Source organism: Meleagris gallopavo, chromosome 1 (genome assembly GCF_905368555.1).
Source record: "Meleagris gallopavo chromosome 1, MGAL_WU_HG_1.1, whole genome shotgun sequence".
Taxonomy (NCBI): Eukaryota; Metazoa; Chordata; class Aves; order Galliformes; family Phasianidae; genus Meleagris; species Meleagris gallopavo.
In genome coordinates, this window is record NC_139404.1 from 155,636,488 (window position 1) to 155,664,096 (window position 27,609).

At 38.3% G+C, this 27,609-nt stretch overlaps 1 protein-coding gene across 5 annotated transcripts in view; it reads left to right on the forward strand.

Annotated features, from left to right (window-relative positions):
- Positions 1 to 27,609, forward strand: part of KLHL1 (kelch like family member 1) — a 275,645-nt gene that overhangs the window by 98,064 nt on the left and 149,972 nt on the right. For all 5 annotated transcript variants that reach the window (XR_014880961.1, XM_085215759.1, XM_085215758.1 and 2 more), the window contains exon 3: positions 16,179 to 16,315. Coding sequence is in view for 4 of the 5 variants with exons in the window: in XM_085215759.1 (XP_085071885.1) it covers positions 16,179 to 16,315 (137 nt within the window). In the remaining variant the exon portion in view is untranslated. The remainder of the gene's footprint in view (positions 1 to 16,178; positions 16,316 to 27,609) is intronic.

Consider the following 27,609-nt stretch of genomic DNA (forward strand, 5'->3'; position numbering starts at 1 on the left):
TGACTCAGTAACAGTGTCATTTGAAAGATCAGGAGCTGCTGCCTCTACTGATGCTTTTAACTGACCTGCTGAGGAACACACAGGGTGTGTGATACCCCGAACAAGCACGTCAAACTCCAAAGCCGAATTAGTTGTTGTACCGGCCAGTGCCTGCATAGCTGCAGCAGCTACCCATCGCTCGGCTTGCATAGCTTTCAAAGAGTTAATAATAGACCTGCACAAGGGGTCAAGGGTCCGCAATAATTTTTCTTCCTTTCCAGCATTAATGACTGATTCCCACATGTGGTTCCCAATATCACGCCATTTGTCAATGCTGAATACCAGCACCACTTCTGACAAATGTCCCTTCTTCCAAGCCCAACGCACCAGCGTCTCGGTCATGCCTTTAGGAGATGACTGCTCCCCTCTCTTACCGAGAATATCTACCCCTCGCTTCTCTAAGAAGCGTCGTAAAAAGTGTAGGGCTACCTCTTTTTCCATGGTGCACTGCAATCCGCGTCCCACCGCCACAGCGCCCAATATCAGCGGAGCTCCGTTTCGTGCCCTCTGGATCCTGTGCAGACCCCTCTCAGTCGGTCTAGCCAATGCCGCCGCCCGGCTCAGCTTCTGCGACGCCGGTGCTCTTGTCCGTCCGCTCGTTCCTGAATCAATCTTCCATCAGGTCCACACCCTGTTCGGGCGCCATTTGCCACGGATAGTGTCCTAATTAGATTGTTCTCGAGCGGGGAAGCACGACAGTACTCAATATGAGTGATCAAGCTTCACTTTATTGTTGCACACATAGGGTTTATATAGGTTTCCAATACGCATGTATTCATTTACTATTGGTGCACAACGTTGGCTGCTAGGTGGGCTGCTCAGTCTTAACCAATGCTCAGTCAGCATTCACCCCTGTGCTGCTAAGCCAGTTTACTTGTCAGCCCCCCTTACATCCACAGAGTACAGCTGCAGATGTGGGCCCGCTATTTACATGCTGCCCCAAGGACGTTGTGACTCCTGTCTAACTCCGAGTATTTTCTCATGGATATGCACTCTGTGCCACTGCACCAGCTAAGCTCGTATATATTCTCATGGCCGTCCTGCTCTTGCAGCCATTCCTCAACACCCACTGACATGCACTGGTGCTGAATATTGATGACCAAACAGCATATGTGAGCGCAATGAGGTGGTAGGTGGCGCATTTCAGTGTTTGCTAACAGCGACTGTGGGTCACCTTCACTGGTGCAGATATTTATTGGTGTGGCATGCAGGCTCTTGTTCATCACTGCCAAAAATGCGTAGCTAATGGTGGTAACTGTTGAAAACTAGTGTTTTGTAGCTGAGAACATGCTCTGTCTGATAGTGTTACTGTGTTCTTTGTACCTGTTGTAGTTTCCATGGAAACAAATAGGAGGAATTACAAACATTCCTGAATGAACAAAAATTGGTAGAAATAATGATAAATTGGTTGTGCCTCTCTGACAGGTTCTTGGTCTGTTTTTGCTTTTCAATTTTCCAGCACAGATGAGGTAAAAAGTAAAACAAATGCAATGCCTGAATCTACACTCTTAAACTGTTAGGAAAACATACTCGCTAGATACACAGAAATATTATTAGTGCTTTGCCTTGTTGAATATAGATTACTTAAAATACTATTTTAAAATAGTATATAGAAATGCTATTTTTAGCAGTATATTTTTTGCCATTTTTAATTATTTTGGTAGCGTGCATAGTTTGTAGAAAAGGAAACAGAGGAAAATGCAATATATATATTTTAAACTAATCTAGTTCATTCTTCCCACTATTTTTAAGACAGCTGTACATGTTTGTATTCCTGACTGTTAGTAGTAAATTTAATTTCACTTTTGTCATTTCAGTTCTACAGCATATCTAAGTTCTTCTGGAGTTACTGGCAAATACTTTAATAAGGAGAGGACTGATAATGAAATAACAAGCAAAATCATATTTAGATTTTCTAATAAACCTTCAGACAACTTTCCATTGATCTACTCCTCTCCAGTCAAAAGACTGGGTGTCAAAAAATTGGTCAAAGAACTTTTGAATTATGTATAATTGAAAATATTATGTTCTGACTAAATTGGAATTTTGTTCAACAAGAAAAAAATGAAGAGAAGGGTTTTCTGAATTTTCTTTTTGTTTTCTACTATTAACAAATAGATCTATATCTAGTAGATCTAGATAGTTGTGACTGGACAAGCACATACAAATGGCTTTCTGTTTGCTTTTAGCTTGGCTATTACAGTCCTAAACTATAATTTAATTTGGAAGAGACCTTCTAGAGTCTGATTCAACAGCTGCTGTTCAAAGCAGGCTCAAGTCCAAAGTTAGATTAGCCTGTTGAGGCTCATTAAATATTGGCATTTACAAAGGTTCCTCTCTTGGCAGCCTCTTCCAGTCTCTGATTATCCTCACTGTCTTTAGTGTATGTATGTAGTTTTTATGAAGATTTGCTTTGTGATTTCTTTGATCAGAAGAACAAGACTGTAGTTACATCTTGGGATAGATGGAAGTTACATTTTTTTCCAGTCTCTAGAAACATCATACAGTTGTCATGGTCTGACACAGGTAAGAGAGAACGTCTTCTCTGTGACATTGTTGAGCTACCTTAAGCCACTGCTCTTTGAATATATTCTCTCTGATCCCATGGACTCTTTGGATTTACTTGTATTGCTCCCTGAGTACTTTTTCCTCTGCTGTGAGAGATACTTTGTACCCCATAGATCTTGCCACTAGGCACAGGAACATGGAAGTCCTGAAAGCATAAAGAAAACAGTGACAACAGCAACAACAGAAAGACTGAGCCTAAGAAAGTTTTAAGTAGTGTGGCGTTTTCTGAGTCCTTTGCTGCTGCTCTGTTGAGCAGTGGTTAAAAAAAAAAAAAAAAAAATGCCTAGTCTTACTGGCAATAAAAGAATTAAAGAAATTCTTTATCCCTTTATGTCCCTTGTTAACTCCCATCTACAACTAAACTTTTTCTTGAATAATTCAATCTCTGCAGCCTGGGGCGGTGCTTCTATATTTCCCCCAGGATGTGCATCCCTGCTGAAACCTTCTATGTTCTTCTTCCTTTTGAGTTCAACCAGGAATCACTTCTCACAACTGGGGTTGTAATTTCCCATTTTACGTTCTCTTAAACTGATATCTTATGGTCACTGCAGCAATGTTTGACATCAGTATCATAGGTCCAGCACTGTTTTCCCCCAGATCATTCAGAAACAAAACCAACAAAGTGCCTCCTCTACTTAAAGTTTTACGCAAAGCAGGATAGACACTATTGATACTGTATTCCTGTAATCCTGCTTATAGGATAATCAGTATTTGTGGAATTTACATATTCAGTAATATATATTAAGTGGAACACTTCCTGTGCAAAGTTTATAAAATCTTATCCTGGATAAAACAAACTCTTATCAATAAAAATCCAGCTAAAACTATTTTATTTGAGCTAAATAAAAACATACAACAAACCATAGTGTATAATAAAGATTGTGATCTGCAATCTGTAATTTCTCTCACTTCCAGTTTCATTCTATTTAGTCTTTTTTTTTTTCTCTCTTTTCCAATCACTTTCAAAGGAAGAATATCAGATAAGCTCTGGCCGTATCCTTAATGCTGTCAAATTATTTTTTATCACTTTTATTTATCTAATTTTCATTATTTTCTACATTTTTGTTTCTCATAAGTAAAGGTATAATGTCTCACTGGAAGGCAGATCATAAAACAGTATCATGGATGCCTGGTTTTCCACTTGAAGGTACCCTGCAAAACGCTTAGTCTTATAGCTGCTCTTCATTGTTCTGGTGACTGAAACAGCTTTAAAGTGTCCTGAGCTGATTTGCTGGCTCATGAATTGCAATGATGAGAAGGCGACCACAAGCGATTCTGTGAAAATAGGTAAATCTCTGTAACAGAGAGGAAAGATGGAAAAAAAAAAAAGAAGAAGAAGAAAAAAAAAAAGTAAAACCTAGTTCTATTGCTGTTTTGCTATAGCATGTAGAGACAATAATCAAATGTAAATACGTAATATATTTTTTTAAAGGGAAATACTGAAATAATATTTTCACTTTTTTCAATTATATTATTGCATTGATAACAGTCCATCTTCATTTTAAATCTTTATTAACATGGAATTTGTAATTTCTCCATTAATTCTGTAGACACACAGTCTTGTGTGTTTTCTTGTTTTGCTTTTTCTGCATTTCCTATTTGGACTATAACTTCTTAAAGACAAGAAATTTATTATAACTTTCTTCCTGCATACTGCTTGCAATCAACCAAATGCTGTTGCAGCTAGATGTTTAACTAGATTGGATTTGAATCACACACACACACACACACACACACACACACACACACACACACACAAAGGAAGTAAACATTATTCAGAACTACAGTGATGTAATCAAAGCAATTAAATGTAAAAGAAGGCTCATAATCAAGCAATAATTCCATGGGTCAACATGAAAATAAAAATGGAGATTTGCCTAAAATAATTTAGATGTGCTGAATGAAAACAGCTCACTTGACTTGCAGTGCTCTCCAGTACTCCAGTTTCAATGCTACACAGCTTCTGAATCAACTTTGAAAAAATGCCACTAAGAAAGCAGATAAAGTCAATGCAAATGGTAGATAAAACTTTAAGATTTGTATTGGAGAGTTTCTTAAGAATTCCATCCATGACTGCCTTATGTTACAGGCAGATATGAACTCAGAACAAGGTTTAAGCTATTAGTTAGATTTTGTGTAGGAATGGTGCACAAATAATTTACAGAGATTCGAAGGAAGGAATAGAGTAAGTGCTATAAGCCTGGAATTTACCAATCCCTATTTATTTAAAACAAAAGCTTTCACGTAACAGAGAATGAATTACAATATAAACAGAAAATACAGTGAAAACAAAAAATGCAAAAAAATGTTGAAAATTTACATTCTCAACTTGTAATTCTGTCTTTGGTCACACGAGGTTAAGCAGCAAGAAAACCAAATTTTGAATGGAATAGACTAAAATGAAAAAAGAAAAAAAAAAATTACCTGAGCTTTGTTACAGATATATTTTTATATTTTTAGTTATAAATCATGGGAAAACTGAGTTCTATATTTGCTGTTTTTCCATACTATCAAATAAATTTAAATTAATGGAATGGCTTCAAGCTGTGCCAGGGGAGATTTAGGCTGGACGTTAGGAAATACTACTTTTCTGGAAGAGTGGTCAGGCACTGGAACGGGCTGCCCAGGGAGGTGGTGGAGTCACCAACCCTGGAGGTGTTCAAGGAATGGTTGGATTTTGTGTTGAGGGATATGGTTTAGTGAGAACTACTGATGATAGGTGGATGGTTGGACTGGATGATTTTGTAGGTCTTTTCCAACCTTGGTGTTTCTGTGATTCTGTGAAATGTAGGCACTGGAGAAGGCATCTTCCTGATTTTCAATATAAAGAGCATAAAGAGTTCTTCAGTTGAATTTTTTTTTTTTTTTTTTTTCCTTCCCATGTTTCTAATACTAGTAGTCAGTGGAGATCTACAGTGTAAGTTACCTACCTATACACCTGTATCTGACAGTAACTGAGATTCCCCCAGACATCTGAGATACTGTTATGGAGAAGGTGTTGATGTGGATGTAGAAAGCCTTTCTGGAGAGATGTTTGGAGTCTAAGTGGCATCTCAAGCATTTATTTCTGTTTGACAACTCATTTTCTGGACATGGAGAGATTGGCTGTGCAGTGATGTAGGTTCTTTCTGAGTTATCAACCAGATTTCAATATTATTATTGCTAGCCAGGAGGGAGATTGAAGGAAGACAAAATGGAATCAAATGATGTGGGATTTTTTTATTTTTTATTTTTATTTTTTAATATTAGATTTATTTATTTATTTATTTATTTATTTATTTATTTATTTATTTATTTATTTATTTTCCCTAACAAACAACGTTAAAGAAAAGGTAAAATCAGTATTTAAACTCACTATTCTGACTTCCAGGGCTGCCATATTTATGTTGAGCATTGAGAATGTTCCATGGCCTAAACTATGATCTGAACCACCTAAATTCTGAACCGTGAGCCAAAATGAACGTTTTGCCAGGTACGGTTTAGTTTGTGTAATACAGATGTTGACATATGGCATCCACAAGTGTCCTAATCCTAATGTACTTTTCAGTTTGAGATAAAATCCTGAATTCACAGAATCATAGAGTAGCTCAGGTTGGAAAAGACCTTAAAGATCATCAAGTCCAACTGCAACCTAACCATACTACTCTATCAACCCTCCTCTAAATCGTGTCCCTGAGCACCAAATGGTCACATCCAGGGATGGTGATTCAACCACCTCCCTGAGGAGTTCATTCCAGGGCTTTACAACCCTTTCTGTAAAGAAGTGTTTCTTGATATCCAACCTAAACTTACCCTGGCAAAACCTAAGGCCATTTCCCCTCATCCTGTCACTTGTCACCAGTGAGAAGAGACCAACCTTGCTCTCACTGTAAGCACCTTTCAGGTATTTGAAGAGAGCAATAAGGTCTCCCCTCAACCTTCTTTTCCCCAGACTAAATAGCCCCAGTTCCTTCAAACTCTCCTCGAAGGGCATATTTTCAAAGCCCTTCACCAGCCTTGTTACCCTTCTTTGGACCTGCTCCAGCACCTCAGTGTCCTTTCTGTGGTGAGGTGCCCAAAACTGAACACAGTACTCGACGTGAGGCCTCACCAATGCTGAGTACAGGGATAGGATTACTTCCCTAGTCCTGCTCACCACACCATTCCTGATACAAGCCATGATGCCATCGGCCTTCTTGGCCACCTGGGCACACTACTGACTCATAATCAGCCAACTGTCCATCAGTACACCAAAGTCTTTTTCCATCAAGACAGCTTTCCAGCCACTCCACCCCAAGCCTGTAGGGTTGCCTGGGGTTGCTGTGTCCAAAATGCAGGACCCGACACTTGGCCCTACTGAAACTCATACAGTTAACTGGATCATTGATCCAGTCTCTCCAGGTCCCTCTGTAGTGCCTTTCTCCCATCAGGCAGATCAACACTCCCTCCCAACTTGGTGTTGTCTGCAAACTTACTGAAGGTTCATTCAATCCCCTCATCAGAATTGTTTATAAAGATGTTAAATAGAAGTGGTCCCAGTACTGAGCCCTGGGGGACACCACTTGTGACTGACAGCCAACTGAATTTAACTCCGTTTGACCACAACTTTTTGGGCCCAGCCATCCAGCCAGTGTTTCACTCAGCCTTGCCCATCCCTTTTGAAAAGTTGGTAGGGATCAATCACAACACTTCAGCTGTGGAGTCATCCCATTTGTGTTGGTACCTATGTCATTATTTTCTAACCCCACCATAGCCTCTAGTTCCTCCTATTTGTTACCCATGCTGCTTGCATTAGTGTAAATGCACCTGAGCTGGGCCACCTTTTGAGTGGGAGAAGCCCTGATACCCTTGTGACCGTACTCTATTGCCACAAACCTCACACCAACCCTTGTGTTCTTCCTACAAGGTGTGTCATTCTCCTCCACTAAGACACAAGGCTGTGGGACCTTATCAGCGCATCTACCTCCCACAAGCATTCATATGTTACATATAGGCTCCTTTCTAGTGACGCCTAGTTTCACCCCCACCCCTCTTCATACCTAGTTAAAGTTCTATTAATGAACCTTCCCAATTCCCATTGTAAAATGACTTTCCACTGGTGGGATAAGCTATTCCTACTGGTTGCCAGCAGGCCTGGTCTCAGGTAAATCAAGCTGAGGTCAAAAAACCCAAATGCCTGCTGGACATACTAGGCTCAGATCCAAGTATTAACCTGTTGCCCATTGTGTTCAGACCCTCATCATTCCCTATAACTGGAAGGATAGAGGAGAACACAACTTGTGCTCCCAAACCTCTGACCAGTCACCCGAAGGCTCTGAAGTCCTTCTTCATAGTCCTTAGGGAAGTTCTTCCTATTTCATCATTGCTTACCTGAAACAAAAACAGATATCTGAGGGCCGTACTAGGGAAGGAACTTTCTTCCTTACATCTTTAACTCAGGACCCTGGAAGGTAGCAGACCTCCCTGTGTAGAGGGTCTGGTCTACATGTTGGGCCTTCTGTTCCCTTCAGGGGCAAGTCACCAATGACAATAACCCTGAAGTTTCAGTACTAAGAGTAGTCTGGCTTGACTTTGGTGGCACCTGTAAGTGGGAAGAACCATCATCCCCACTGGTCCAGTGTCTCGCTCCAATTTGTAAGAGGGAGAGAAGGTTCTTTTAGTACCTGTATACCCAGCGTGAAATTAAGAAACAACGGTTCAAATGTTGGTCCGACCAGTTTATTATAAATTTTAACTAGGGAGATAGGGAAGGGGAGGAAGGACACTATTATGAATTACGGTAATGGGGAAGGGAAGGAGAGCGATAGAAAAGATAGGAATGAAGAAGCAAGGAGTCTTTATAGGAAGCAAGAGGGAGATAGTCACCACCATGGATCCAGCGTGGTTCGTAGTTGAGTCATTGATCTTCAGTAGTGGTGGGTAGTTGGGCATTGTTGTTCTGTTGACGACAATCGTGACCACGGCGATGATGGCCCCTTTTCAGTGATAGTACCAACTTATTTGTAAGTTCAGAGTGGTCAAGTCAGCTCTCTTTGGAGTGACAGCTTCTGGCTCTGGGATCTCAGCAGAAACTCTTTTGTTCCTATCTTCCTGGCCTTGCCAGCAGATAAGAGGGAGCAGGGAGGTGCCAACTTGTATCTTGCCTTCACGGGATACAATGGTATCATCCCTCAGTCTCCCATAGCAAACTGGAGTTATTTGGTCACAGGCTAGATCTTCTGCCAGTAAACACTCCAGAGCACTATCTTCTGAAGGTAAACAGCTCCAAAGAAATGCTTTCAAATGTAAAATTTTCTGCACAGTGATGTTGATTGTCACACAGCAACACCCATCTCTCATCTCCTAGAGTCTTATCACAAGAAATACCTCAGAAAGCAAGCTTTGAGCCAGAAAGCAAAGAATTCATACATCCAGTTGTCCCTGCAGAGCACTATGCCTGTTCTGCAAGGGCAGCTAGGGAGGTAGGAAAATTGCTGGGCAGGTGCCCCCCCCCGAGCAGGACCTTTTGCTATTGCCCCCTGTCCCTTAATTCATCACCATTCTTATTAGGGGTAGGAGAGGACATGGGGTTCACTGTAGCAGGAACAGTGTCTGCCTGCTGGTCCCTCCATTGCCTGTTAGCAAGGTGTTATGGGGTGAAGTGCTTCACGTGGAGCCTCAACTGGCTGCCAAGATCTCAGGGACTGGCACCACCAATCAGTCTCCCTCTCACACTCCCCAATGCTCCTCAGCCTCTCCACCTCCTCCTTCAGGTCAACCACTGAGCTGAGTAAATCATTCAGCTGGTTTCATCTTAAACAAGTGCTGTCTCTGACACCCTGCACTACAAGGGCCAGGCTCTGGCACTCACTACAGCCATAGACCTGTGCACTAGCATCTTGTTGTGGGTCCTCGTTTAGGTCTCTACACTTTACTGGCAGCAGCCCTTTTTTTTATGTGTGCATGGGATATTTTTCCTGGCAGTAGCCTTCTACCAGGGTGCAGCCATGGCAAACCAGCAGACTCAGCACTACTATTAGAGCAGCCGTAATGGGGTGTAACTGGTCTGCTCTGCCCTGTACAGGCAGTGCTGGCTCTGCCCATGCCATGTTATCAGCCTGTTAACAGGTGCCCCTGCATCTTATGCTGCACAGTGATATAATGTGCCTTCTCACTATGCAGTCATATGAATGAGTGGCAAACAGTTGCTCTCTTCTCAGTAGTTCACAGTAGCTCTGGAACACACACCCCCACTTGTGTAGGAGAGATTCAGCCTAGCCCACTGCCACAGACATACTGGGCCGATGCCTCCTCGCTATGCAGTTGAGTGAATGGGTGTCTTATTGTTTTTCCATGTTTGAACAGCCCACGTGATACACACACACTGACTTCTCCTCTCTGTGCCTGCTGGGCATTGATGTGTCATGGTCCTCCCTGACGCTTTTAGTGAGGGTGTGGGTGTGGAAGCCATTTCCTTGGCAATGCATATGCCACTCAGTCTCTCAAGAGCTGGCGGCTGCTACTGGGTCACTCTTCTGGGTTTCCTCAGGGAAAGGAAAACTGCCAACCCCCCCTGTACCTCGAGATTCATTGTCATGGCTCTGTCTGATTCAGCTCCAAAGCAGCAGACCTCAGCTACTGAGTTACATACAGCTGATATAGTATACGTGGCAAAGGTGTTAAAATTAACAATGCAGTTTTTAGTCAAAGTAACAGCAACCTGCCTGTAGAATAAGTTCTTGTAGGGATTACAATTATGCTTAGAAAAAGAAATGCAAATAGAGTCCTGAACTGCAGAAAAGTGAAATTGCAGGACATGTGTGCTTTTTACAGAGACAGTTTCAAGGGTTAAATGACATTGTTATTAACAAAATGCAGAATTACTAAACCAAACTATTAATGGTGTTACTTTATGGAATGAAGTAGGTGCAGTAACTGACATTGGCTTTAAAGGGTGAAGGAAATAGACACGTTTGGTAACTATTAAGTTGTGGCCTGAATCACTGATTGAGCACTGGGGAAAGGAGTCACAGCCTGAACCACTGATTGAGAACCTGGGGAAAGGACCTGTCAGCCCTAGGAGCACAGGTGAAGGTGATTCAGCTGTGTGACTGGAAGGGGTGGAGCTTGGCTGCATCTCTCTTAGACCTCATTTAGGGTTTGACTGGAACTGTGGAAGGATCTGTGGTTGGAGATCTCTTCTCGGTGGAGTTTTCTTTGTGAGCCTGGACCTTTGGAGATGGGTGAGCACTTTTTCTTTGTAACACCATTCTATTTGTGCTGGTCCTTCTTCTACTACACTCCTTTATTGTCCTTTTACTGCACCGACCTTTCTGGTTATTACAAGGGATAAGAGCTCTTCAGAAGAAATGTGAAGAGTGGTATTCAGCTACCTAATCTCTTTTGAGATACCTTGAAGTAAACTGCCTGGCTTTCATCATCTAATCCAGGAAAGTTCAAGGTTTTTATAGTTCTGCACCAGCCCCATACAGATAACTTGGACAGCCTGCAGTATCCAAAGTTGGCCTGTAACCCAAGTGTTTCCCTTCACAAATTGAATGGTTTAAAGACAAACAGAATGATTTAGAGAATAAAAGTAAAAATGAGTAATTACGTGTATATATATGTATGTATATATAGGACTTAAATTAATTATGACAGCCTTGCAGAGAACAGAGAGATGAAAAAGTAAGTCATAGAGAAATAACATAGGTCTGAAAGGCCTAAAAAGGGATTGAAGATCCATAACAAGGATATGACCAAACTGAGCTATATGGAGAAATGAGTTACGGAGCTTAATTAATAATTATGCTGTATTGTTTCATTTTTCTAAAAAAGAGTTTAAGAATAGAAGGATGACAGATAGACTTAAAAAGAACTTAATCATGTTTCTGACAGTTCTCCTTGTAGTTCAAAGGAGCTGAGATTGGACTTTTCTTTCTCCTGAAAGCATTTTTACTGTTTTTTTTTCCTCTCTGAGTTAATAAGTGATTGGGTAGTGATTGGACGAGGGGGAATGGTTTTAAACTGAGACAGGGGAGGCTCGGGTTAGGTATTAGGAGGAAGTTTTTCACACAGAGGGTGATGACACACAGTAACAGGTTGCCCAAGGAGGTTGTGGTTGCACCATCCCTGTATGCATTCAAGGCCAGGCTGGACGTGGCAGCCTGGTCTAGTGGTTGGCAACCCTTCACATAGCAGGGGGTTTGAAACTAGATGATCATTGTGGTCCTTTTCAACCCAGGTGATTCTGTGATTGCATGATTCTATTAAGTCATTAAGCCATCCAGTAAAGGATCATAGTTGATTGTGTTGTCTTTATTTTCTTCAGGAGAAAAATACTGAGCTCTGCATTGTATTTGCATCGTAACAAGCCTTATCTGCTCTTATCTTCATAACTGTGACACTTTATCTCACCTGTTCCCAAATTTTGATAAGTTGCTTGGATTCATAATTCTGTCTTCTCTCACTCTGCTCAAATGTCAGAGTTCTAAGTGCTGACTGCAATAACCAATATCTTTAAAATTTACACAGGGACATGAACTGACATTTGCAAATTGTTTTGGATAATTTTGTTATCAAATCTGGCAGCTGAGACTTGTGTATTGCTTGAGCTTGCTGTTAAAGAAACAAGCAAAAAAAAACAACTAAGGCTGTTACAGACAGTATAGTTCGGTGGAAATGTCACAGTGGAAACACTGATGTCAGATCTGCATAAAAATACTGAAAGGATTATGGCAGCAATTGCTGCAAAATGGTGTTAGATTTTGGACTGTACAAAAGAGATGCGTGCACAAGCCCAATGTATTTACACTTAGATATCTGACAAAATGTACTGCAAGGGTCAGACAGTCAATCTTTTTCTTTTTTTTTTTTTTTTTCTTTCCAAATGCATACCTTAAACAATGTGAGCTTAAAAATGTACGAAATCGTGCGTGCCTACGTGCGTGCCCACGTGCAATCTTGAAGGATTCAAACATTTGCTGGATATACACATTTACTAAACACAGTGATCCTGAGATAGTCAACAAGTGAGTGCTAGGAGAGGCATCACCTGCATCAGAAAAATGGTATATAAAAGAAAGGATTTCGCTGACTAGTTGCACAGCACTTGTTGCAATAATGGATAAATTACTCTTCAGAGATCATTGCCTGGTAAGAAACTTTTGATCTTGAGCGTGTTCCTCTTGATGATCAGATGGCGTCGATGTAGGCGCTCTGATGTAGGCGCTCTGATGTAGGCGCTCTGATGTAGGCGCTCTGATGTAGGCGCTCTGATGTAGGCGCTCTGATGTAGGCGCTCTGATGTAGGCGCTCTGATGTAGGCGCTCTGATGTAGGCGCTCTGATGTAGGCGCTCTGATGTAGGCTCCTTCAAGAATCACTGTGCACCACTCTCAGCAAAGGTAACCCATGTTAGCTGGTATCCTATACAGAGAAACAAATGATATTGCATGTCAATGCATCGTCAACTACTGAATGATCTAGTGTTATAGATGTTGGAGAAATCTGTGCTTATGAATTTTTGAAGTATTCTTAGGTACTGCTCAGTTGGCATTAAAGTAACATTAGAGCTTGCTTAAATAATTTTAGTGACCTGAGTTGGTTTTTCTTTTAATTGATAAATGTATCACAAATTTGAAGGAATTCTGTATCAGAGACTGACCTGAAAACTGTTGAATATTGAAATTAAATATCCTTTAATAGAAGTGAAATAAAATCTGTAATCGTAGGTAAAAATGCAACCGCAGATATGAATGATATATCTGAAAAGAAATGAGGAAAAAAAAAAAATAGGGATTTTGAGACCTTTGCTACAACTTAGCATGGAGGTGATCTTTCTTAGTCTACAAATTCGTTTTGTAGCCATGAGTTACCTGCTGGTATTCTCTAGGTTAAGAGTGCATATTATGTATTTTGACTGATAGACCATCAGTTGATAACAGACAGTGTCCTCAGACGTCTGATGAATGGGTAAAAATCCCTTTAACCCAAGATTTAGGAGCCTTACAGAACCTTTTGGGATACAAAATGCAGCAGATCATTACAATTTAATTGTAAGTGCTTTGAAACTTTTACTTTTTGTTTTCCCTCTCAGCACTAGATATTCCTGGAGCACAGGATTTACAAGAAGTGCCAACGTTCAGGATTAAGTGTAACTAGCAGGTTTCTTTCACTTCAGTTTAGCCTTTGAAACAATTCCCAAGGAAAAAAAAAAAAAAAAACATTGTCTAGAAATCAATTCACTTTTTGATTTTATTCCATTCTCGAAATAGCTTTTTTATTATTTTTATGGAGTAGTGAGTAATATACAGAATTTAAAAAATAAATAACTGTTCAAAAACGTGTCTTGCTTGTTTAGGTGAGCAGTTACCTCACAGGATATTTCTGTTCATCTAAACTGTTTTCCTTAATAAATGAGGTACTGAAGACTTGACATCTGTGTATATATTTTTTTTAGGATTTTTCAGTTTGGACTGAATCTTGTTTGGTCATGTGCTCGTCTGAACTGAGTATTCTTTTGCAGTGGCAGTTCATTAAGATAACTTAAAATGTATTTACCCAGATGTCATAGGTGGATGTTGGTGATATGGCAGTAGAGGTTGAACCTTCCTTCTAACATCTCGTTGCTGTGTGACAGATGGCAGCAGAGGGGCAGTCTGAAAAAAGAGCATGTAAATGGAAGTGCGTCTGAAGCAAAGGTGTGTTGTGGAAACAGTGATACCCACTGAGTTTGAACATTTATGGAGGCAAAACTGGATGTGAGCATAGTGAGGCAGTGGATGGTGCATTTTAGCAATAGCAGCAGCAATAAGAAAAGCAAGCTATGTTCCAGATGGCCATGCACAGCTGTCATACCATGAGATGAAGAGCATCTTGATCATTGCATCCATATGAATTGGCTAGTTGTGATTACTGTGCTAAAAATAGCATTCTGCAGTAGTGTTATTGTGCTCTTCGTATCTGTTATAGTTTCCATGGAAATATTATGTAAATAAGAGGGATTATTTTCAGAGTATCCTAGGTAAATATGAGCTTTTTATGCATTAGAAGCTCCTAAAGTTCATGACTGCCAGAGTTGAGTATACTATCAGGAGGGATTAAACTATCACAATTAGTCATTTCCCGTAATTTGAACCAAAGTAAAAGTTATATATATGATACAAAGCTGCTCTACTTGCAGGTAAATATAGTAGCTTAAAGCAGTGAAGCTAATTAAAACTGTCATATTTTACTTTCCTAGTGAGTTGAGCTAAGAGAGCCAAAGCAATCAATTATTACACTGGCTGATGAGTGATAAGTTGTTATTCTTTTTGTTTGTTGTTTTTTTTTATTTTTCCTTTTTTTTTTTTAAACTCGTACAAAATAATTAACTATATACGGATGGGTAAATATAATCACTGCCTACAGTTCTTTGGTTGTAACTCCTGTGTTGCTAATCAATGTTTTATATATTATAATTTCAAATTAAGGCAGAAAGCATGCAGTACACTATATATAGCTGTACTTCGCTTCTAATAATCCGTGAATGTTCATTCCTAACAAAATCATACTATTACTCTTTGAGCTTGTTTAGCTTGGAGAATTGAAGGCTCTGAGGGGGATATCACTGCAGCCTTCCAGTGCTTAAGGGGAACATATAAGCAGGAGCAGGATCATCTTTTTAGACAGTCTAATAGTTATAGCTCAAGGGGGAATGATTTGGGGAAATCTTTTAAAGAGGGAAAACTTAGGTTAGATGTTAGAAAAGAACATCTTTGCTCGTGGGTGATGAGTTGCTTACAGACTGCCCAGAGAAGTTGTGGATGCCTCACCCCAGAGCCATTTAAGACCAGGTTGAATGGGGCCCTGGGCAGACAGATTCTGTGGGTTGCAGCTTTGCCCATGGTAGAGAGTTGGAGCTCGGTAATCTCTAAGGTCCTTCTAGTCTAAGCCATTTTGTGATTCTACAAATGTTACTTAAAGAATGTATGAACTTATGACGTTAAAATGGTAAATATACCTATTGCTTGCCATGATTTTGGCTTATGTAAATCAGGTCTTCAAACAAGATATGCACATTTTACAGATATTGTGAAATTATTTTCCTTTGGGAATGTTTATTAACGTGAACAAAAAAGCAACATCCTTGCATTATCATGTTTTTCTTTCGTTTTTTTTGTTTGTTTGTTTTTGTTTTTTAATTTATTGAATAGCAGCTATTAACACTCTTTCTGAAGATTGAAAGCTCGTGTGAAGTTACATGCTGTTACCGAAGTTTATCAAAACTAAGCCCAATATAGGGTACGTCTGGTATAAAAAATTTGTTTCTCTTTTTTCTTTGATACAGGGAGGTTATCTTACTAACAATAAGGTCATCTGCATGACAGGAGACATCATAAAAATTGAAAGCTAATGTCTATGTCGTTTTTATATTCATTTGCTAACGTGCCTCTTGGCTCATATCACACGAAGCAGAATCAAATTGGAATTAAATGTCATGCTGTATTTTATTGCTTATATGTGTTTATGTATTGATCCTGCTAATTTATAATAAAAAAATTAATAATTAAGAGTTTGAAAATCTCGAATTTTTAAGACATGTATCAACACTAGCTTTTAACTTTTTTTCAGACTTGTCCTCAGTTCTGTCTCTGACTACTTTGCTGCCATGTTTACAAGTGATGTTTGTGAAGCCAAGCAAGAAGAGATCAAAATGGAAGGCATTGACCCTAATGCATTATGGGATCTTGTTCAGTTTGCATATACAGGTATTGTAATGCATGTGTTATACTTGCTGCATTCATAGATGCTGATAGTTTTACGTTGATGGTTTTATGTCTGCATGCAAATGAATTATATTCATTTTCTAAACTTTTTTTTTTTAACAAACATCAGTCATTCAAAACAATTAACAATTCTAGGGCTAAATTCTAACATTCTCTTATATCTGATCTATTAAATATGTTGGGAGTATAAGCACGTGAGAACAGTCTAGAAAATGATATCTATGCCTTAGTTTTGAAATACATATAGAAGAGTGCCTCATTATGTGTATGATTCAGATTTCATTAAGTCATTGAAGGAATACCTATATTTTTGAAGATTTTGCTATATTGCTATTTTGGTCTAATTCCAGTTTACATACTCATATGGATCTTTTGAAAGTTTCTTGTTAAGATCTAGGTGTTGTGATTCACTTTTCATATTATAAGCTGATACTTGGTTGTATAATATTTCTGAATAGCTCGTAACTCAGAGTTAATAACTCAGAACTTTCTTCTGAATAGATGTTATGCTTTAATGCATAACAAACTTTTTTTTTATCCTTCTTAAACAAGCTTTTATGCACAATGTATCTGAAGTGAAATATTGAAGAATACAAAGGTCACAAAACAATTAAAAGAAATACCAACAAGATCTGTAATCTGAATTTGTCTCACGTTGCATATAAATGATGCTATTATAAAACACAAGCTACTTTCTGTTTCCTCAAAGACATCCTTATATTGTTTAAATTAATAATATTTTGTCATAATTTTACAATTAAGCATTTGATTTTAACTTCAATTTTAAATGGATAGTGCATAACCTTTAGTTTTAATCCTGTCTAAATAATAATTTAATCAAAGATCCTCTTTGCTTTGAAATATTTGATCAGGATATGTGCTGTTTATTTTATTACATATTAAGTGGTTTTTACTTTCTTAATAGGAACCAAGAACAACAAACAAACAATCTAAGTTTAAAAATATTCTTTCTTGGGAATCATGTTTCAGAAGCTCAGATAATAGGAATGTCAGACCATCTTCAAAGGACAGTGTCTACTGCATTTAATTTTAGATTCACTATTCAGAACAGTATGTCATCCAGGAGATCTCAAGCTAGGGACCCATGAAATGAACAAGCACTTGTCATCAAGCATGAGAAAGATGCAATCACATTACTAGGTATGAGTGTAAAATAAAAAGAACAGGAATACTGGGGCAAAATCAAGAATACCTTTGGACAGAATAGCAAAAGATGTTACAGGTAATAGTATATCATTCTGTAAGTGCATTATAGGTAGGGGAAGATGAATGACAGTGCTCCAGTGGGAGCAAAACTCGAAATCCTGAAGTACAGTGTGGCTCTCTTGCCTCAGATTTCACTGAAAAGATAGCAAATAAATACAAAGAATAGTTCAGAAACAGTGAATGATCAAATTTTAGGCATAGATTAAGATTACTTTAAGAAAAGAATGAGGAAGAAGAAAGCAAACAAAGTTAACTTTTCAAATTTAATAAAGCTGTCTTAAAACTTTATTGGTTACCTTCGGAACTGTGAAGAATGAATGTGGTAACAAAAAAAAAACAAAACAAAAAACAACAACAACAACAAAAAAAACATTAGAAAAGAGCTAAGACATTTTACTTCCTGCCTGAGGTTTTCAGTTGCTTCATTCACCTTGACTCCTCTCTGCAAACTGTTGTGTTCTGTTTTTTTTTTTTTTCATACGAGCTGTATAACATGGAAGTTTCATGTTGTGGTCAGGTGGTTAAGGACCAGCTTTCACAAATGGATGAAAAAAGATCTTCACTGTAAGTTTAATGTTTTCCACTTTACCTTGTGTGAATTTGCATCCTTAATATTATTTCATTTAAACTGTCAAATAAAGCCCAAACTACCTTAAAAATAGCAGCATTATGTGCCATTGTAAAGTCACCTTGAAGAACTGGAGATTAAGATGGTGTATGGGGCTGCTGAATCACGGCCTGAACCTCTGATTAATCACCTGAGGCGAGCAATGAGTCAGCCACAGGAGCACAGGTGAAGGCAATTCACCTGTGTGACCAGAAGGGGTGGAGCCTGGCTCTACCTCTCCTAGACCCATTTAAGAGCTGACTGCCAGTAGGGAAGGATCTCTTCTGGAGATCTGCTCCATCAGAGTCTATTTTGTGAGCCCAGGATAGGGTGAGTGTTTTTCCTTTCCTACTCCAATATAGTAATTACATCAGCCAAGCTCCTGGATATACTATACCATCTGTATATTCATTAATTGTACAGATGGTCACAAAGATCTCTAACTTCTTACACTTGCACCACTTCCCCATTCTGGAGACAAAATAAGACCCTGAAGGTGTCCACTGAAGTGTCCGTTTTAAAAATAAATTTCATTTGATTGATGATCAAAAGGAGCGATGACATTTGTAATGCATGTTAGAAGAGAACATGTTTTTGATTCCATAGAATCTTCAGATTTTGATTACCCTATCATCTATTCCTGCTCCATCAGGTCTTTGTTCTGACTTATTCTCGCTTTTGCACTTATGTCATGAAATTCTTGTTAGACTCTTTGTTTCTCTGCTTTATTTCTCTTCATCAGGCATCTTGATCAACTTCAAAACTTTCTTGGTATCTTTCTTGTTTCTTAAAATTTGGTATTTTTTTGTGCTAATGGATACATGTGGAAGGGAGTATTTGAACTCCTGGAGGGTCTGAACAAGTGAGTTCATAAGCAGTTCATTAAACTTTGACCTTTCAACAAGTCTCACACCTATATATCTATTTCTGTTGGGTGCATATAGGATTTGTTAATTGTATTAAATATTATGAATTCTACAGTTTGCCCAAGGAGTTAGTTATAATTGTCTTGAAGATATGCATCCTGAAACATTTAATTTCATGTACAGTTGCTGCTGTTTTAGAGATTTTCCCCAAGGATGACTGAATACTTCACTAAAATATACATGAACATGGGCTTGTTTGCAAAACTTTAGAAGCAAAGAGTATTATTACATTGCAAATAGTTTTATTTAAATGTGATTTTTAAAAGTGAACCATTTTATATTATATTAGCTAACAGATACTATTTTTAGCAAGTCTCTGAATTTATGATCTGGCCCAAAACAGAGGCTTTTTAGCTCGCAGTTATATAACATATTTAGAGAGAGAAAACAGTTTTCAAATCCAAAAACAAAACAGTGTTAATAAAAATGTCAGAGAAAGTGAATAGATTGTATGTATTTCAAAACCAAGGCTGTTTTCCTATACTTATCCAAAACTTACATTGGAATTTAATTATATTTATGTAAACAAAATTCTGATCAGTGCAGAAGTTCTTCACACCATTATATTAAAGATAATATTTTGCTAAGATAATGCTAGCTTCTGTAAGTGTTTCTATCACTCTTGGCAGTTTGTTTATTAAATACTTTGAACAAACTATATTTTAAGTTTTTATTTTGAAGGAAAATTGTTCAGTCGTCATTTATGTTATTAAAAAAAACTAGAGTAACAAACTACTCTGCTTTTTTCTTATTTAATAATCTCAAAAAAAGTATTCCAGTAGATCCTAAAAAATTTCACTTTTACATCTATTTAGATAAGTTTATAAGGTATGCATTTATAAAATTATACATATTTATATATGAATATCTTATATATATGCTTCAAATATTTTTTGCAGTTAAAAAAAAGAGACCATGGCAGGAAAACAAACAAAAAACCTTCCCTGCTAGCCTACAAAATAAAGGCTATGTTAGTTTTCAGAAGGTTTATTTTTCTTTTTCATGATGAAGCTGTGTTCTTTTAATTCTTATCATTATATGCGTTTTGAATGTATATATAGAGTAAAAAGGAATGTATTCTCTTTGCCAATTGTGTGAAGTCAGGATTATATCTAATTTGCAAAGGAAAGTGAATGTTTTAAACTGTAATCAACTTCAGGAAGAGATTGCCATCTGTGAGAAATTGGCATATTAAATAAAGCTAGTGTTTCAAATTCAATCATGTTTTTGAGACTATACATGAGTAAAGTTGGACAAATGCTTAAGATACAATGTTCATTTAATTTTATTTGCTTATAGCTGTGTTTTCTTTTAAAACAGGCAGCACTTGCAGACTTTTTTTTTATTTTCTTCTTAAACAGATACTATTCTATTAAAGAAATTGCTTATAATAACATGAAATACTTCATACATTATGTTGCTCTCTCTACCCCTGAATATATAGAAGACAGAGTCCTGACACACTGTGAAACTGGACTGTGTTCACTCGTGCATGCAAATAGACTTGTAACTAATTTTCAAGGTAAAATTACATGGCAGCCAGCAGAGTATTAAGTCTTGTACAGTCTTGAATAAGAGCTGCTCCTAAATAAAGGCATGTGTCTATCTAGAAGTACTAAAAGGAAAACAAGAAAATTAGTCTTCCAAAATTGTATGGTAAAGAGTATTAAAGTTTCTATGAAGAAATAACATCACTAATTACAAAAAAAAAAAATGGTATGTTAGACGCATCTGTAAAACACAATTTGATTAAAACTGAAAACTTGTGATATCTTAAAACACCTTATAAAGGCTGTTAGATAGGCTTTGAGTTTCTTTTTACACTTCTTGTTTTTGTTTTACATGGAAGAATTATAACTGAAGGATTTGATTTTATAATAAAACAATACAGTTATTGATCTTATCTGAAGTAAAAGGCTTTCTAACTGTATCAACTAAATAACAATGTACATGCAATTTGTATAATTAAAACTGTGTGTATTGTGTAGTTTTATTAGAAGCACACTGTTATTTCTTGCTGCTTTCTCTTAATATCAATTACTCATTCTTCAGTATCAGTACAAGCTTTTAGGTAGATTTTATTTTGAAGGCTCTTTAGTGGATGGCCTTTCAAATGTCATATCTGACAGTGTTAAATCTAATCACACAAACAGGAGAGACAACAGGGACAGCAAGAAAACTAGCTTGGAGCACAGGAGCCCTTAGGTTTCCTTATAACAGAATACAGTGTACGCAGATATCCCAAGACAGCAGAGGTGTGGTTTTTTTGTGTGTTTTTTTTTTTTGTTTGTTTGTTTTTTAATAAATGGGAGAGAGCTGCTTCCTAAATGAATAAAGGCTGTAAAGGATACTTAGCATAGTTTTGGCATGTACCATTTTATAGTCTTTGAAAATATTTCTTCACACAATCCAGAAGTTGTCACAGCCACAGGATTGTTCTTCAGCATGCAATTTGAATGTTTCTGCCATAGTTTGGAGGACAGCAAAGTTCAGTGTGAAACACAGGCCCTTTCAATCCACTTATCCTTAGTGTCTGGAACTTCCTTCTAACAAGTTTAACTTAATAGGCATTACTGAAGACTCAAATAAATAATTACAGATTCTTAGGTGATTACAGCTTACTTGCTGTGTTATGAACTAATCCACTCAAGGAGATACTCATTGTAATGAGATCTGGATTTATCCCTGATACTGTGCATATCCTGAAGATCACTGCCTCTGGTTATATGTCATGCAGGATGGTATAAATCTCTAATAAATATTTGTATATAGAAGATCCCCTGTGAAGTTATCTTTGGGGAACTAAAACTTGTCATTAATTTTTAGGAGTCATTAACAGAAAAGAGAATTGCAAATATCCAGAGCAGCCTCGTTTATCAGAATTTCTCCAATTCAGAAAGTGGTGTTCTGGTAATAACTTGCAAAGTCATGTTTGAGATTGTCTGTCCATTAATGTTCTGCATTGACTACATCCAGGATCCTTTGTTCCAACTCCATTTCTTCCTAGCTGTAGAACAATAGACAAGGTTCACATTTCCATATAGTGTTCCTCATTACGTTCTTACTTAGGCTTTAGTGATGCTTAAGTGCAACACCAAGGAGCATTTCTGGATGGCATAATTAGCTATACTTTCTATACGTATAATGAGAGAATATTTCAAAGTCCTATAAGTATAGTGAGGGACTTAACTGTCATCCTCCTCTATCTATGAATGTGACCCTGCTTGTAATTTAGTACTTTCCCACACTTAATGTTATTCAAGTTATGGACTTTCACTTAGTTCAGGTCTGTGAAAAAGATCATCATAGAATTAATGAGAGAATGATTTTCTCCTTTATCTTTTTTTCCTGCTCTATGGGTCTGTGTCTAGCTGGACCAGAAATCTTCCATTCCTGTAAATGAAAAATTAAGTCCTTGCTCTATGTGTACACAATAAAACAAATAGAATACTCCATTAAGAAACAATATTTGCAATTGTGTACAAGGAACCACTTGTATTCTCATTCTTTTGGCACAGTTCTTGCTTGGAAGAGAGCTCTGAACTGGATATTCATAAATTTTGAATATTCAGAATAATTGAGCTTGTTATAGGCAGCTATAACTAGTGACTGTCTCTTCGTGCTGTGGCACAGCCTGCTACTTGTAAGATGTCAGAAAAAATTCAGACCATCCTTAGAGTAGCAATAAGCAGACTGCACAAAAGAGTTTGAGTGTATTGCAATGTCATTGTTTTACAAACTTTCCCTTGTTCTGTTCACAGTTCATCATTTGTGAAGAGAGAATAAACCAAGTATTGCATATTAGAACTGACTGAATAGTGAGATAGTTCCTTTCAGTCAAGTGTCATGCCTCTTTTTTGTCACCTGTTGCTTATCATGTGTTGTGGTTTCGTGATTTTTTGTTGTCAGTATTCCACATCAGAACATCGTGTGGAGTTAACGTTCCAGTTCCGTTTTCTGTTGTGGACTCTTTGAGTATCCTGTTTGGGAGGGGAGGGGGCGGCATCCCCAGAGGACCTAGCGGGAAGAGGAAGTGGGGGAGCGGTGGACAGGACGCGGAGCGGCTGCCTCTGTCTTCGTCTGGCCCGTCTCAGCTCGCCGTGGAGAAAGCATGTGCTTCCCTCGCACTATCGTGGTTTGACTCTCATTTTTGATACTCTTGTCTCTCTCGTTTTGTTTGAGTTAGTTAGATTCAGTAAATTACCCTTCCTCCTCAGATCGTTGCCGTTGTGTTTTCTCTTTATTAAAACTGTCTGCTAGCTCTCTGCCCTTCCCCCTCTTCCGGAGCGCACGTGGCCCGGGGCCAGCCGGGTCGCGGCAAACCTTTCTACCTTTTTTTTTTTTTTTTTCCCGCTCTCTCCTCGGGGCCTGTGCCTCCCTGTCACTGACTTATATCTAATGATAACCCGTGACACCATGCTTCATTCTAAGCAGACTATGAAGTGATCAGTCAAGCTGATGTTATGTGGGCTGCCTCTTTCAAGTGCTTCTTTCTGAAGTTAGTGCAGTGGTGATGTGAGCTCAAACCCTTTTTCTGAAGATCACCTGACTAGCTACAAATCCAAATTTCTGAAGGAAAGAAGAACTGCAAGAAAATCAGAATGGTATATTGTAAAAGATCTCTTCACCTTTCATGTATTTATCTGCAGCTGAGCTGTAAGGTACACCTTCATTCACTTTCCATTCTTTGTCCATCACACGATCATTGTGCTGAAGCGTACCTACAGAATGTGATGCTACTATAAAATTCACTTCTTCCAGCAACAGAATCCAACTCAAAGCAAAGCAGGCCACATGAAGCAAAAAACTTTTGTTGACAGCTGATGCTACCATCTCTGTTAGCTTTTGTTCTTTAAATATGTATTTGAACTGCTTTGTGTTGCCATGGCAGAGGCTGCCAAATCAATGCCTGAAAAGCTGAAAATCACTCTGGCAGAGGTGAGTATTCTTGCTTCTGAGCCAGCTTGAGATAGGCAGAGGATAAAATACTGCACCCTTCAAATCTGCAAGCTGAACCCTGTTGCCCTTGAGACCTTTCTTCTTTTTTTTCCTTTTTTTTTTTCCTCCTCTCTCTCCATAGCTCAGTGCTTGATTATGTTTAGTTTGAGAGTTTATATCTCACGGAGATACAGACATGAGAAGGTATTAACTGTGTACTGTGTGGTTTTGTTTGTAGCATAATGATCAGTAGACATTGGGATACTGTTCATACCACCTCCAGGAAGTGACCCATGGAAAAATGTACCTGCTGTATATAGGAAGAATATTTTTTTCTTCCCTTTTTTTTTCCCCTGTTTTTGTGTGACATAGTGAGCAGGACTTACAATCTTAAAACAAACTTTAGTACTAAAGTTCACTGCCTAAAGAGAATTAAAATAAACGAAGTCTATCTGAAGTTAGCTTTTGGGAATAATTCTTGAAATACCCAAACAGGGGACTAACATCCCTTGTTAAGCCATAAATTGTGCTGCGGCTACATGTCCTACCTCTGATGGCTCAGGCATCATGGCCGGAGTCACCTGAAGAGGCTTCTTTTTTCTGCTAGGAACTAAAAAAATCTTCCAAGTTCCATGTTGTCATTGGTAATCTGTCAATATCTCTTACCCAAGGTTTTTGGGGGTAATTTTGAAGTTTTTGATTGTCTTTTAACTGTTTCCATAGCTGAAGGAGGACACGATTGGGCTGGCAATCAATTTTCACAAATTGAACCCCAGCCCAGATTAAGTCATTAAACATTTTTTTGGGGGGAGGATACCTATATGGATCCCTATTGTGGAGTTCATACAGTTGTCTCCTAGTTTTACTTACTGGAAGAACTTCTGCCTCTTCTAATGTTCAAATATTGCACCTCGTCCGCAGGCACTCTGTCTTCCCCAGATTGGCCACCAGTTGGGCAGCCTGCTGGACCACCGATTCTGAGGCTACTAAGGAGTTCATTATAGACACTAGTGTCCCATACAGATGGGAAGGGGCCTGCCGCAGGATCAGGTCTCTCATACCTGCTGAGAATCTTACCATATCTGGGCTTTCAAGTGTATCTTCATATCTCTCCTCTTTTATACCCAGTTCACAAATGTAATTTTGAAAATTACGAAAGTAATTTTGGAGAACTGTGTATAACAGTGTATCTGATTTATTAGGCCCATATGGCATGCTGCCATCAATCAATCTTTTATGGAATGGTTTTCATTGATACGTTGGACACCAGCATATAGCCTCTGCCTCAGGGCAGGGTGCACAGTCATAGTTGCCAATTTAGAGATTTTGGGGCCTGTTGATCACAACACTTTCTGCCCTGAATCCCATAATCTTAACAGCCAAGTTGGTACATTTTCTCTAGGCTTTTCTTGAAACCCTTGTACTAGGTCTATTAATTCCGTTGCCATATATGGATGGGCAGTCACACGTAAATGAGTTTGAGCCAGAGGACACTGATCGGGGGCACCTCTGCTGGTCTATCTTGATTTTTTGTGTTGTTTTTTTGAGTTATTACAGGATGGATCTCTAAGGGATCCATTGCAAGCAGAGCATCAAGATCTGATCTAGAAGTTTCATTTTCTGGATCAACCAGGTCCATTGATTCAGGAACCTGGTTATTATCTATTGAAATGTTATGGACCTGCTCTGTTGGAAAATTCATGGTTGTTTTTTTCCCCCGTCAGTATATGGAGTTCTTGCTCTGATTTTTCTGTGTAGTCTTACAATAACCAATTTTCATTTTCTAAGGTATTGGCTCTCATTTTGGCCTGATTTAAAGCATTTAGCAGTGGCCACGCCACCGTAGAAGCAGCTAGCTGCCATTCTTTTGTGATTGATATATCTTTGCTTAATCCATGAAAATAGTCTGCCATGCAGAATAGGGAAATACTTCCCATAACACAAAGGAGACCCCATTTTTCAATTATGGTTGCCAGTTCATAATAAGAGGATCCCAGAAATCCTGAGATCTGTCCAGGGATTGTTTTGTCTAGGGGGGTAATGTTCTCCTCCCTGATCCATTTATAGATATTCCAAAGAAAAGACATTTTATATATATATATATTTATTTTTAGTGTATTTGGCCTGCCTGGCTCACGAAGCATACAGTCAACAAATATACAGAGTAGTGTGGTTAGGTTGGTATTTCACAGATCATATAACTGGAAGGATTATCATGGTGGAAAGGGATAATAAAAAATAAATGAAAATGCTCACCCATGTCGTAGGCTCACAGAAAAAACTCCAAAGAGAGCAATCTCCAGAAAGAGATCTAGTGGCGGTCAGCCCTTAAATGGGGTATGGAGAGGGGGAGCCAGGCTCCACCCCTTCTGGTCACACAGGTGAATTTCCTTCACCTGTGCTCCCATGGCTGACTCAGTGCTTGCCTCAGGTGATCAATCAGAGGTTCAGGCTGTGATTCAACAGTTCCCATACATACAATAGACAGAAAAAAAGAGTTGACTGAATTTTCACTGATGCAAAATGCAGAACTGTAAGGAAGTAAACACAAAATAACATTGAATGCCTGTCTTCCTCTCTTGCTGCTGATGACTGTGGTCTGCAAATAATAGAAATAGAAAAGTTAGATCAGGAAAAGCCTCTGCAAAAACAAAATATTGTCTGTCATTAGTTATATTCTGAAAACAACCTCACCTCTATAAAAGATATAGGAGATGATACAGTGTAGAATGTACATTTTAAGACATGGGTCAAAATCAAAACCTTATCGTACATTTCAGAAAACAGTGGAGATTAATGTTCTACTTGAGGGGGATTACTTCTTATTTCATACTCCCTTGACTGCTCTTCATGGATGCATATAAGTGATAATTACTGCACATTTTATCAATGCCAGGAATTGACGGTGATAGAGGATATGAAAATCAGAATTGGACCCAAAGAGTGTTGAAAAAAGTGCAAAGCATTTCCAGACAATTTATTATTTTATCCCTGATGATTCCATGATTCCATCATTGTGTACTTGGGAGCAGATGGACTGAATTTATATCATCCAATATAAATAACAACAGTGACTCAGCAAGTCAAATGAAGGTGATTGATAGCAAGAAATTGCCACTCCTAAGGATCAGGTAATCTCCTTGTAAAGTGGATGACTAAAACAGAGTAGATGAATACTGCTCTAAAGCTCATATTTCTCTCAACTGACTATAAAATTAAACCTAAAATGTTTAGCTCTGACAGCTACTTGGCTGATGAGATTTAGTAAGATTAATTCTAAGAAATGCCAAAAAGGTCTGCAATAGCAACGTGAAGTATAGCAGATTTTTCATAACCTCTTCTTTCACTGGAATTTGATCCTGTTGCAAAAAAGCACCTTCCTTTTGTAACTATAATTGAAAGCAATTTATCTACTGTTCAAAATCTCAGTATTATTTTTGTTATTTTCTTTTGTTTAGAAAAATCTATAGACCTAATAATATAGGCCTTACCAAGACTGGATGTCATGATTAACTGATGGAAATAATGCTATTCATAAATTTCAAAAATGCAACAAAACTGATGAAGTCATGGGGAAG